Source organism: Vespa crabro, chromosome 15 (genome assembly GCF_910589235.1).
Source record: "Vespa crabro chromosome 15, iyVesCrab1.2, whole genome shotgun sequence".
In the NCBI taxonomy this organism is placed as follows: Eukaryota; Metazoa; Arthropoda; class Insecta; order Hymenoptera; family Vespidae; genus Vespa; species Vespa crabro.
This window is the reverse complement of record NC_060969.1, coordinates 3,181,946-3,195,414: the sequence shown is the minus strand read 5'-3', so window position 1 is coordinate 3,195,414 and position 13,469 is coordinate 3,181,946. Positions and strand designations below refer to the sequence as shown.

Below are 13,469 nucleotides of genomic sequence, written 5' to 3'. Positions count from 1 at the left end.
AAGCTTTAATTCCATTGGTTGAGAAGATATCGTTATATCGATAATATTTTTCGATATATCGAAGAGACGATATTGATGGCATCGATCGAAGTAAAATAACGAAGCCATCATAGGTTTTCTCTTGACACGAAGAAGATTGGACGTACCATGTCAGAACAGTGAGTTATTTTTCAAATATGAATTTATATTTGATCTTAATACTTTTTCTTTAAACTAAATTTCGTTAATAAAATATATGGTATTGTTTCGAAATCTTGCATATAGTTATTCTTTTATAATTTTATCAATTTTTAGATGTTTTTTTAGCCTAATAAGTGGAGGTTAGGGTTTTCGAATACAAGTGTGACAATGATTCAAATTATTATATCAAGTATAATCATCAATCGACTCTTTAAATATATTTATTTATATTAATTTTTTACGGTTATAAAAGAAATAAACTTTTCAGTGACGATACTTTACTTGATGAAGATCTTGGGGATGAGGAATATGATTTGGGCAATGATGAGGAAGAAGCCCTCCTAGCTGATGACTATGAATTAGAGAGGGTGAGCATAATGTTTACCCATTATATCCTTATTAAATGAAATTGTTATTTAGTTTTTCTCTTCCTCAGCTGATATAGAATAATATAAGATATATTAGTTCTATCAACATTAAAATTAATATAATTAATTTTTTATTGGATAGATATTTTTTTAACTTTATATTGAATGGTAATATTGTCATATCGTATAAAATAATTTCATTTTATTTTATTACTAAATTATTTGAAGATAAAAAAGTTAGATTATCATTTTTATAGATTTATTTTTATATCTTTGATATATATTTGATATATATATATATATATATATATATATATATATATATATATATTTATATATATATTTGTTTTTTACTCTGTGATTCAAATTTAATATATTCTCAACAAAGCTTTTTTATTATTCTAGTTGTATGTTGGAATATTTTCATTTTTATCATTCTAGCTATATGTAATTGTCTTAAAATTGAATGATTTTTATAAATATTTTAAAATATGTAAAATTTGAGGTACAAGATTAACAGATTTAAATATATTAAAAGAATTTATATTACTAGTCTTTCTGTTGTAAAAATCTGATCTTTTACTTTATAAAGAAATAAGATAATTTTTATCAACATGATATAATAATAACAATGTGATTTACATAATCTAAATATATTACGAAACTATTTGAATATGTAAAGCATTAAAACAAGATTTTCAAAAGGTAGATAAAGATTATATTTAATAATGTAATGTTTCCAATGATCGATGCATTTATATTGTATTAATTGTGAAGATTCTACAATCTTTTACTAATAGTATTTTGCAAAAAAATAAATATGTAATGTAATATAATATAAGCGATGTTATCGTTAAGTAAAAAATGTAAGCTTATTTGGATGAGTTACAAAATTATGAAAAGTAGCCATTATTATTAAAAAAATATAGCAATTCTATAATATATTATTAATTTCTTCATATATATAATGAGATTCTAAATAAAAAAAGTGAGTAAAAATAAATTTGAATGTGAGGTAGAGAATGTATTTGAAATATGTTTTTTACATTTTTGGAGAGATACAATACAAATAATAATACTAAATGATGCTAGCACTATGAGCACAATGTCATTTTTATCATAAATTCTTATCTCTTTTTTATTATTATAATATAATAATAGCTACTATTAAATCATTGATTGTGTGTATGTGTGTGTGCGTGTGAATATGTGCGTGTGCATGCATGTGTGCGTGCGTGTGTGTGTCTATATATATAGCATCTGTAAAGTGAATCATATTATATTTCTTCTTGCCTAATTCACATTCACATACATAAAAACATGTGCACGCATATGTATATGCGTTTATCCTTTTTTGCTTATATTCATCAAACATAAAGAATATATATCCAGTTGTTCTCAATTGTCTCTAATATGGCATAGAATAACAATTGCTTCTTTTAAAAAAAAATGATATATGGACTATATATTTTTGCTGTTTTAATTTTTCTACATAATTCATAAATCATTATATTTAAATAAATCTTATGAATGAATGAAGAACATTAAAAGTTCTAAATTATATCAGATATTTCAAATTTATTAACAAAAACCAAATAAATAGCCATTGCTGTTTTATACGGCTTGCAATTCAAGCATCCTATAATACACTAATGTATAATTATTTTATATAGATTTCGTCTGTTTGATTTATTTATCAAAAACAAAAAAAATTATTTATTATATTGAGAAAAATATTCTGAATGGTTTAATGTAAGAATAAAATTAAAAAGTATAATTGATGTCAAAGTATTATGTAATACTTAATTATTAATTATATTTTATTTTGATTTAGAAGAAATAATTTTATTTAAATATTGAATATAACTTATATTAATAATATATGCTAATTTATACTTCTGATTGGAAAAAAAATTCTTTATATTCATGATAGTATATTTTAATATTGTTAGATATAAACTCTACTGTTCCAAAGAAACTTACATAAAGCTATTCTTGAAAGATTGAATTTTCATCTACGAACTATCAATTACATTACAATCATAGAAAAACTAAAAGTACATTTTGTAAAAATGACATGTATTAAACATCAGCCTTTAGCATTAGCATTAGAAGTTAAATTATTTTCAATTGCATAAATGAAAATTATAATTCATGTGCATAAAAAGTAACAGTAAATAATAATTCAGACAAAATTGTAATAATATAATTATAAATTAAAGTCATCTGTACTAAGCATAATTCATATTATTGTATTTAATTATGTTTTAAATATTTGCATTAAACTATATCAACAATCTAAAATTATTATTACTATACAGAAATACTTAAGATAAATTATGACTTAAATTCATGTGACAGGAATTAATTTTCATATATAAAGTTGCTTTGACTGAAATATATACTATGCTGTTACACTTTAAGTGCATGTATGATAAATATATTTGTTATATAAATGCAATCTTCAATACACAATCTATTTAAATGCAATTTATTTACTAGTGCAAACCATAGATAATATTGTGATATAAAATTAATCGAAAAGATATCAAACACACAATTTATAAACACAATTAGTTTCTTTGTCTTATTCACTGCATACAGATTTATTTTTTATGAAGAAGCATGATACATAACGTAATTATCATGTGTTTATATTAGGAAAAAATATTCATGTATAAATCATAATACTGAACATGTTTGTACAATAGAAACAGTATTACATATTATTTATTGTTTATAATAATTAAGTTAGATATGAAAATGAAACTATATTGAACTTTTAAGATTTTGTATGCAAGATCAGATGTAATCAAGGTTTGAGGTTTGCTATTGTAAAAAGGTATAATATTCCAAATATAATTATGTAGTTATTATAATATTATGGTTATAACATTTTAGTATTTATAGAATGTAATTTTTGCGATAGTACATTGTATTTACATTACAAATGTTTGGCAATTTAATTCCTTAAGCAGCACAATAGCTATAAGGGAGAAGAGGAAACAGATGATGTACTGGACTTAGGAGTTGCTCTGGATGACTTAGAAGGAGAAGATGAAAATGTAGAATTTAATAGAACAATAAAGACTGATATTCAAAATAATTTTTATGAAGATGGAGAACAACATGATGATGAAACAGGATTTTATAAGCAAGAAAAAACCACTGAGTATAATACAGATCAAATCAGTCAGTATGAAACAAACTCTGGATGTAGTAGTGCTAATATGTCTACCACTATTGGGAAAGGTGATTTACGAGAGAAGCTACAGAAAAACATGCAGAAAGTCTACGTTGGAAATGGACAGGGACTTGAAGATGATGATTGTGAAGAAGCAAAGGAAAGACGTAATAGATTCCAGAATGAAAGAACTATGATTTCACCAAAAATGAATAATAATATTCCTGATACTTTGGAAAATGTATTGACATCTGAACCATCCAAACCATCATTTAGAGGTAGAGGAAGAGGACGAAGCTCAAGAGGAAATAAAGTAGGAAGATTTATTCCATCGGTTAGTGGTAATTATAGTCCAAGGTATGTTTAATTTTTTTTTTATTACAATCTACATCATTCTTTATACCTTTTACTTTTATATCATGTTTGGTATGATTTGTTCTTTTATAGGTTTGGTAATACACGTGGTTTTGATAATCAGCAACCATTGTGTAGACCACCACTGTTGGAAGCTAGACCACCATTTCTTCTTGGTGTACCTAATAATGTACAGAATCAACAGATCATGTATCAACAACCAACTAATTCTCCAGTACAGAATTTCCAACAGTTTTCTCCAAATAATCCACTACAACAAGGACCTACACATTTTATAGATAATAGACCACCATTTAATCCTAATCAGTTTCAAAGTTCTTTGGGTCCACGTACAATTGGTCCACGATTAGAGTTTGGTCCTAGAGGACCTATTACAACACCATTACAAGCTCCTCCTTATAATTGTTCGACTAATCCAACATCTTTTGTGCAACTACCACAAGTTTTTCAAAGCTCAGGAGCAATTTTACAAGATAATCCAAATCGACATTTGCCAAATAGCCAAACCTCTTTATTGCATGGAAATTCTGGTGGATCTCTTCTTGGCAATCCAAATCCAATATTATCTGGTAATTCATCACAAATATTACATGGTAATCAATCATTACCACTTCAGGGAAATCAAATTTTGCCAATACAAGGATACCCACGTCCACCGGTATCCAATCAGGGACCACCAATACAAAATCCTCCAAGTACACAAATATCTAGTGGTTCTTCTTTTGAGAATAGAGCACCTTTCCAAGAACAACATTTTGAAAATCGATCTTCGTATGATTCAAGACATCCATATCCAGATCAATTACAGAATAATCAATTTAATAGCAACATAATTCCTGCAGTCTCACAACAGTCTAATTCAAATATACCTAATGTGCCCTTAACTCCAGGGCATAAAATATTGATTAATCCACATTTTCGAGGTGCTGTGCAACCTACTAATGATGGTGAGTTTATATTAATAAAATTTTTAAATTTTTTAAATAACATATTTATCTCTATATACACTATTAAAATATATTGTTTTATAATATATAAACAGCAAGACTTGCATGGGATTCACAACATTCAACGCCACTTCAGGCCCAAGGTACTGGTGTCCAATTTAATCAGCCCACTATGCCATATTCAAATCAAAATCCGTATAATCAGTCTCAATCTCAGCCAAATCAATTACAATATCAACAGAATTATCAACAGAATAAGAGTGATGTAAGTACTTTTTTCTTCCAATGATTAAAATAATTAGAAGATAGAGTAGTCATTCATATAATATTTTATTTATAGGATCCTTATGCATACTTTTCTGACGTGTGGCAAGAGAATAAGCCACAAAAAACATTAAATGTTAGCCCGAATAAACAACAGTATCCGTTAGAAAGTAATTATACGCGAGAAAGCAATTACAATGACAACAGTAAATATAAATCAGATGATCAATGGGAACAAAGAGATAATTATCAAGAAGTAAGAGAAATATATATGCTTGTATTTGAATAAGAATAATTTCTAAGTATATTTTAAAATGATTATTTTTCATTTCAGTCGGAATACAGAGGATCTCACCCAAATTATCGAGAACGAGATTTATCATCTCGAACAAGAAGTGATCATACTCACAAGCCTCCACGGCCACTTTCTTCATCTGCATATCGTAGTGAAACTTATGAACAACAGAATCATATGCAAAAATCTACTAGTAATAGTAGATCTATAAATACTACACGAACAGTTAATAAACTACAACAAAAGAGAACATGTGAAATTCCCGATAGAGGAAATCCAGGAGATACGAGCCAAAAAAAAATAAAATCTAATAATAGAAATTTGCAAGAAGTACGAACTATAGATGCATTAGGCAATCAAGCTGAAGGAAAAAAGGTAATATTATTATATAACGTAGAATTATTTTGCTATAATAATATTATAGTAAAAGTTATGATAATGTGTATTACTATTACAATATTAATCTGTCTATAAATTATAATATAAAACATATGTATAATATTATTATTATTAACTTTTAAGGAAGAGGATAAGGAGGAAGATCCAGAAATGCAAGAATATAGAAAAAAGATGGAAGAGCAAAAACGCTTAAGAGAAAAAATATTAAGAGAAAAAGAAAATAGAAGAAAAATGGCCGCTATGGAGAAACAGAATGAACAAATTAATAAAATGGAGACAAATGTCACAGGTAGATATCATTTCTTTTTTATCTCTCTTTCTCTCTCTCTCTCTCTCTTTTTCTCCCCACCCTCCTTATTTTCTTTATATAACAAAAGTAAACATTTATAAAAAGAAATTTATCATTGTTTCATATTTAATAGGTACAGAATGTACGCAACAGGAAACAAAACCAGTATCGGTTCTGTTAGGTGTTGTGAAAGATGTTGCACCAAACAAAGGTCGACCTGGTGTAGGTAGGGGACGTGGACGTGTTATCAATACACAAGTTACAGAGGTACAGCACTAATATATCATTATATTTTATACAAATTTTCAATATAAAAAAAAATATATATATATATATATATATAAAAGCTAAAAACTAAAAAAAATTGAATATTATTAATTATATATACTTTGCATCTCTAAAAGAAATACAAACAAAATATATTCCATATACAATGTCTAAAAAGGATTAATGTTTTACATGAAATTCTTTTGTTGTCAATTATAGATATATAACTTGCTATTTGCTACAGAAATATTAAAATATTAAAAAAAAAAAAAAATGGACTGAACCATAATTTCATTATCAATCATATTATTCACTTCTTATAAATAAATATATATGTATACGTATGCTCGTGCACGCATTATATATGCATATTTATATAAATAATATATATGAATATGCGTGTATCACGCGAATGCGTATGATTTATATACACAGTCTGTGATAGATGTGTATGCATGTACAAAATACAACATGTATATACATATACAAAATTTTATATTGTTATATTTAAAATTATATATATGAATTTATATATAATATTTATATATAAATTATATATAAACTTTTTATATATATATACACACACATACAGATTTTAACTTTTATTGTATTTTTTGCTTTTGCATTTCAATAAATATATTTTAGAGTATATTTTGTTTTCTTTCTTTTCCTCCAAATATTCACATACTTTGTTATATTATTTTACAAGTTGTGTTAACGTTAACAGATCGTTTTCCTTCATATTATACAACAAATGTCACTCAATGTTTTAATGAGTATAATAGGAGTATAAAATATATTTTATTATTACATGATTATACACACACTTTACGTTTTAATTTATAATTATTTCCAATATCACAATTGTGCATATTTCTGTTGTAGGGAATCGAAAGAGCATCCGCCACACGAATTGTTAGAACTATTCAAACTATACAACCAAACGATTCAGCAGACGGACTTACAAGTAATCAAAGCGGTGATAAAGTTTCAACGATGAGACAAATAAATCCACAATGTGGCACCAGAAGGGTTGTGATACAAAAATCTATCCAACCATCTAACTCACAAAAAATTGCGACGACCATACAAAAAACCGTTTCAAATTTACAAAAGGGACAAGTTTCTGGACCGAATATACTTCAGAAGCTTGTACAAACACAGTCTGGTATTTCAAGAAAATCACCAATTGGACAGAAGATGGGCAATATCGAAAGAAGCATTACTCCAAAAGTTGTTGTAAATGCTCAAAATAATCAAAGAATTGTACTTCAAAAAGTTACGGTATCGCCAAAAAAGTTACCAGAAATGAAAACGAATACTGTTAAATTGGAAAATTTAGCAGCCAGTACCTCTGAGGCACAAATTAGACGTATGTGTCAAGGAATCGGAACTATAGAGGTGACTATTTTTGCATGATAGTTTTATGATAAATCTATCATCCCACCCCTTGCAAAATACTCCAAATTACAACTACTTTTCGTATTATTTTTTATTTAAAAGACAATATTCAGATTTTTTTTTTATTAATGAGATTAATTTCTATTAATCACTTTGATAAATTTGAATAATTAATATATTTTTAGTTTATCTCACAAATTCGTTTACAATTATTAATTTCTGTTTAATGATTCATTTGAAATACCATACAGACAGACCTTGTGCCGAAGTATATGTTTAATATTGTTTATAAAATGTAACATAATGATCAAAAATATAAAACTATCTTATTTGTTATTTTGATTTAATTTTTTTATTATAATTATAAAAAGTCCATATATTTTATGTTTAAATACAAGATAATAAAAGATATAAAATATAATGATGTTCACACTATATCATATATAATTAAATATATATTAATTAATATATACTGCGATAATATATTGAAAAAAAAAAGAAAAGAATGTATTGACATTTATAAGAATATAAGATAATTTTTTTTCTATTTCTTTTTATTTATTAAACAACATAAATATTTTAATTCTGCTTACAATCAAAATGTAAAGAAGATCGATAATTTTATGATTTAATTTGGAAATTTTGTGATCTCATAATTTTCGTTTATTATAAATATTTTTTTTTTTTTAATAAATAATTACGCAAATATCATATAATAACTATCTTTTTATTGTTCGTGTTATAGAGTATACACATGGGCGAGGGTAATGCAACCGTTGTATTTAAAACACAATCTGCTGCCATGGTGTTTCACAAAAAATATCAGCGTAAAATGCTTGACCTTTCGCTGATAACAGTTCGTCTTATACCACAAACGAGTATAAACAAAACAACGGCTACAATCGTAAAAAAGTCTTAAATAAGATAATATGATCTTAGCAGAGTACCCTTTTTAGCTTATTCTAGTATAATAATAATATAGTACATTTATATTAATAATATAATTATACCTTCGTAAATCTATTGTCAATATTTACTACTTTCATTGCCATTTTAAGGCAAAAATATGTATAAACATTTGATATATATTCAAATGTGTGTGTATGGAGATAAGTCAAAGAATATTTGCAGTGCATAAAAAAAAGAACATTATATATCAAGTACAAGAAATTTATAGAGAAGACTAGAAAAATGAGATCATTATGGATTACTTGAAACAAAGAAGAACTGTAACATAATTATGTATCATATTGTATAATCACTTATATGCCACATAGTTCAGCGTGATTAATGAATTTGTATATATCATATAACAAAGAAAGAAAGAGAGAGAGAGAGAAAGAGAGAGCGAGAGAAAGATAGAGAGAGAGAGAGAGAGAGAGAGATGTATATTTCACATATAATATATAAAATTAGATTAACTTATATTTTGTATCTTTATATATTAATTTATCATTTAAGTTTTTTTTTTGTTACTACTATATTATTGATTGATCTGATTAACTTAGATAGATCAAGTCAGATCAATCTAATTTGATCTATGAAATAATTATTTAATCGATAAATTTACAAGAACAATTAGTTGATGCCACCTTTAGAATTCCAAAGATCAGACAAATTAAATCACATTAGATAAAATTGTAACTATTATCTATAACTATAATATTCAGAGTTTATATATTGAATAGATCTTAAATGGCTCCTCTTTAAACTTGTAATAATAATGAATATAATTCTTATTGCAAAATGAAAGTATCGAGAGATACATTTTGTTTAAGAACATTTCTTTTTCTTTGTTCTTTACTTTCATTTTTTTGCGAAAGTAATATATGATAAAATGATCTTTTCTTTTTTATTCATCTCTATTATTATATGTATACCATCACTATTAATGGTAATATTAAACATTTATACGCAAAAATACAAATAATTATATATATTTTTTTTTCCTATTAATCATGTTTCCAATCTATAAATTACTTAAGATATAAACTATGGCACATGAATGGAAGAGTTGTATGAAAAAAGAAAATGGCGGAGATCCTTCGCAGTCCTCGATTCATAACATTATACAGCAAATAAAGAATATGTCTGCTGCGTTGTTTATCGATTTGTTTCAGTAATGTAAAGTAATTTTTTGTGTAACTGCATAAAAAAAAAATCCTAATAAGAAATTGATCTATGTATATATTTTTCTATATTCAATACGACCTGTAAAAAGTACAGTTGGTAGTAGTAGTTGGTAATAGTAGACAAATCGTATGTACGGACATACATATGTATCGACTGAAATATTCGTTGGAACGATTTAATCAAACTCAATTTTTGGTAGCTTATGCCGTTTATAACGTTAGTGCACGATAGTAATCATCTTGCTATTTATTTTTATAAAATTTAATTTATCTTTCAATATTAACAAAGTGTCGATGTAAAAATGGCTTCTGCCAAAGTGGATTGGGGGAAATTTGCCGAAGAACAAGATAAGTTGGCTTCTAAGGTAATGTCATCCTCGTGTATTCAAATACCGGTATAACCATGCTCTTTTTGTTTATTTGATTTAAAAATTGTTCAAGTATAATCAATTTGAGGAAAGCAATAGCGAATGTAAAAGTTTTGAAATTCTTTTACATATATATATATATATATATATTCATAACAATATATTTATAAAATACATTTATCTGCATATTTAATTTCTTTTTCTACTTCTTTACATAGGTAACAAATTTAAATCTAGAAAAGTCAAAAGAAACACCAGGAAATGCAAGTGAGGATACAAAGAGTGATGATGGTACAGAGGAACAGATTTCACCGGCAGAGAAATCTTTATTGCAAAAAATTATAAGGAAAGGATTGGTTGAAACAACAAAAGACATAGAAGTACAAAGAAAGGACCCATCATCTCCTTTATATAGCGTTAAATCTTTCGAAGCACTTCATCTGTAAGTTTTCTGATAATATATCTTATATGTACATGTAAAATCCTAATCGTAACTCAATGTAAAATATTTATAAAATATTATTACTTATATAACAATTTATGTATTATATATTAGCAAACCTGCATTATTAAAAGGAGTTTATGCAATGGGTTTTAATGCACCATCAAAGATTCAAGAAACAGCACTACCAACTTTGCTTGCCGATCCGTAAGTAAAATATGATAAACTAACTAACATTAGATATATAATAGATTAATTATTATAAGAAATAATAAAAATTTTTAGGCCACATAATATGATAGCACAATCGCAATCTGGAACCGGCAAAACTGCAGCATTTGTATTAGCCATGTTAAGTAGAGTAGATACAACTAAGGATTATCCGCAAGTGCTTTGTTTATCACCTACATATGAATTAGCAATACAAACTGGAGAAGTTGCTGCTAAAATGTCACGTTTCTGTCCTGAAATTAAATTGAAGTATGCTGTTAGAGGAGAAGAAAGTAATATCTTTAATTTAAACCAGTATATATATATATATATATACATATAATAACTTATAAGCAATATATGTTATAATTTTATATATATTATAAACTTTTTACTCATTAGAATTTTTTAATTTCAGTTCTTCGTGGCACAAAAATCACGGATCATATCATTATAGGAACACCAGGAAAAGTTTTAGATTGGGCAGTCAAATTTAAGTTCTTTAATTTAAACAAAATTTCAGTTTTTGTTCTTGACGAAGCTGATGTAATGATAGCAACACAAGGCCATCAAGACCAATGTATTCGCATTCACAAGTAACATATTTAATATATTATACATCAGCACATTTCTAAAATAAAAAATGATATATTTAATTTACATATTATATATTTATTTGTAGATTACTTCCACGCACATGTCAAATGATGTTTTTCTCAGCAACATATGAGAGTGCAGTGATGGCATTTGCTGAAATTATAGTTAGCAATCCTCTCATAATACGATTGATGAAAGAAGAAGAAAGTTTAGATAACATTAAACAATATTATGTCAAATGCAAAGACATAGATGAAAAATATGCAGCTATTACCAATATTTATGGTGTAATAACAATTGGTCAAGCCATTATTTTCTGCCATGTATGATACCGTTTTTTGTATTGTTATTAACAGAACTATAATAATTCGTTTGTATATTAAATTATGGTTTTTGTTTTAGACCAAGAAAACGGCTAGTTGGTTAGCAGAAAAAATGACAAAAGATGGTCATGCAGTAGCTGTTTTAACTGGTGAATTAACAGTAGAACAAAGAATTTCTGTATTGGATAGATTTAGGGCTGGTCTGGAAAAAGTTCTCATTACAACGAACGTATTAGCAAGAGGTATGTAATCATAATTTTCTCTAATACGAAGATACTGTTAAAAGATAAGAGAAAGAAGTTTATATTTATAAATTTGTAGGTATCGACGTGGAGCAAGTAACTATAGTAGTGAATTTTGATCTACCAATGGATCAAAATCGTCAAGCAGATTGTGAAACATATTTACATAGAATCGGTAGGACAGGACGTTTTGGCAAGTCTGGAATTGCTATTAATTTAATAGATTCGTCACATGCAATGCAGTTATGTAAGGATATAGAAAAACATTTTGGAAAGAAGATACAATACCTCGATGCAGAGGATGCTGATGAAATTGAAAAAATCGGTGCTTAAATCATTTTACACATGGAGTGCCTAGAACGATTCTGTATCAGATATTTCTAGATCACTATAAAGTATTCTAAAAATGAACTCATATTTGAACCATCTGCAATGCCATATATTTCTTTTCCAATAGCACATATTTCTACTAGACAAGTCTTATACGTATTTGTCTTTATGTATATTTATTGGCTTATATCAGTTAATGATATGGCGATTGGATAAGAAATATAAATAAATTAAATTCAAGAATATAATCACGACGATGTACTCTCTATAGAAAGGAAAAAAATATTTTTATATGTTGTATGAAATGTTCTTATCCATAATAGGTTAATATGATTTTAATTGTTATTTTCCTGATTTTGTATATAAGACAACAAATATTTACTTTCCCATACTCATGTAAAAACAAAGCTTATCTAAGGAAAAAAAAAATACAAGATAATAAATATGTCATTAAATAATGAAAACCACATAAGAGAACGTATTCATAAGTTTCTTCATACTTATATAACGACATTACAGATCATGGCATATACAATTAATAAAATAAACTTACTCCCTAAATATTACATGTACGGAAATTTTTTATTGTGTATAAACAGGATTTATTGAAGAAAAATATGTAAAATAATTTTCCATTTATTGAAACTAAAAAAATGAAAATAAACTATGCTATTGATAAAAGTAAAAAATGAAAACCAAAAAACTGAGATTATTACTATTTGAAGATGTAAATGATTACATAAATTTACATTCTTATTTATGAAAATATAAATTTTATGCACAAAATGACGATTAAAATTTCGGATTATCCATGTGCCTATTCAATGTTATTCATTATATATATACTGAAATTCTG

At 26.2% G+C, this 13,469-nt stretch overlaps 2 protein-coding genes across 3 annotated transcripts; both read left to right on the top strand.

Moving 5' to 3' along the window:
• Positions 1-7: 7 nt before the first annotated feature.
• Positions 8-10,155, top strand: LOC124429332. 2 transcript variants are annotated; one of them, XM_046974471.1, is made up of 11 exons: positions 8-158; positions 449-548; positions 3,527-4,089; positions 4,180-5,054; positions 5,150-5,319; positions 5,395-5,574; positions 5,653-5,988; positions 6,136-6,301; positions 6,435-6,568; positions 7,454-7,969; positions 8,715-10,155. In XM_046974471.1, the coding sequence occupies exons 1-11, from the start codon at positions 148-150 to the stop codon at positions 8,886-8,888; spliced, it is 3,225 nt and encodes a 1,074-aa protein (XP_046830427.1). In that variant the 5' UTR covers positions 8-147; the 3' UTR covers positions 8,889-10,155. The 2 variants fall into 2 exon arrangements, with proteins under 2 accessions (XP_046830427.1, XP_046830426.1); XM_046974470.1 differs by having other exon boundaries at positions 3,524-4,089.
• Positions 10,156-10,218: 63 nt separating this feature from the next.
• Positions 10,219-13,179, top strand: LOC124429334 (DEAD-box helicase Dbp80). The gene is made up of 8 exons (XM_046974473.1): positions 10,219-10,466; positions 10,688-10,911; positions 11,026-11,118; positions 11,197-11,414; positions 11,540-11,717; positions 11,804-12,041; positions 12,121-12,283; positions 12,363-13,179. The coding sequence occupies exons 1-8, from the start codon at positions 10,404-10,406 to the stop codon at positions 12,614-12,616; spliced, it is 1,431 nt and encodes a 476-aa protein (XP_046830429.1). The 5' UTR covers positions 10,219-10,403; the 3' UTR covers positions 12,617-13,179.
• Positions 13,180-13,469: the final 290 nt, after the last annotated feature.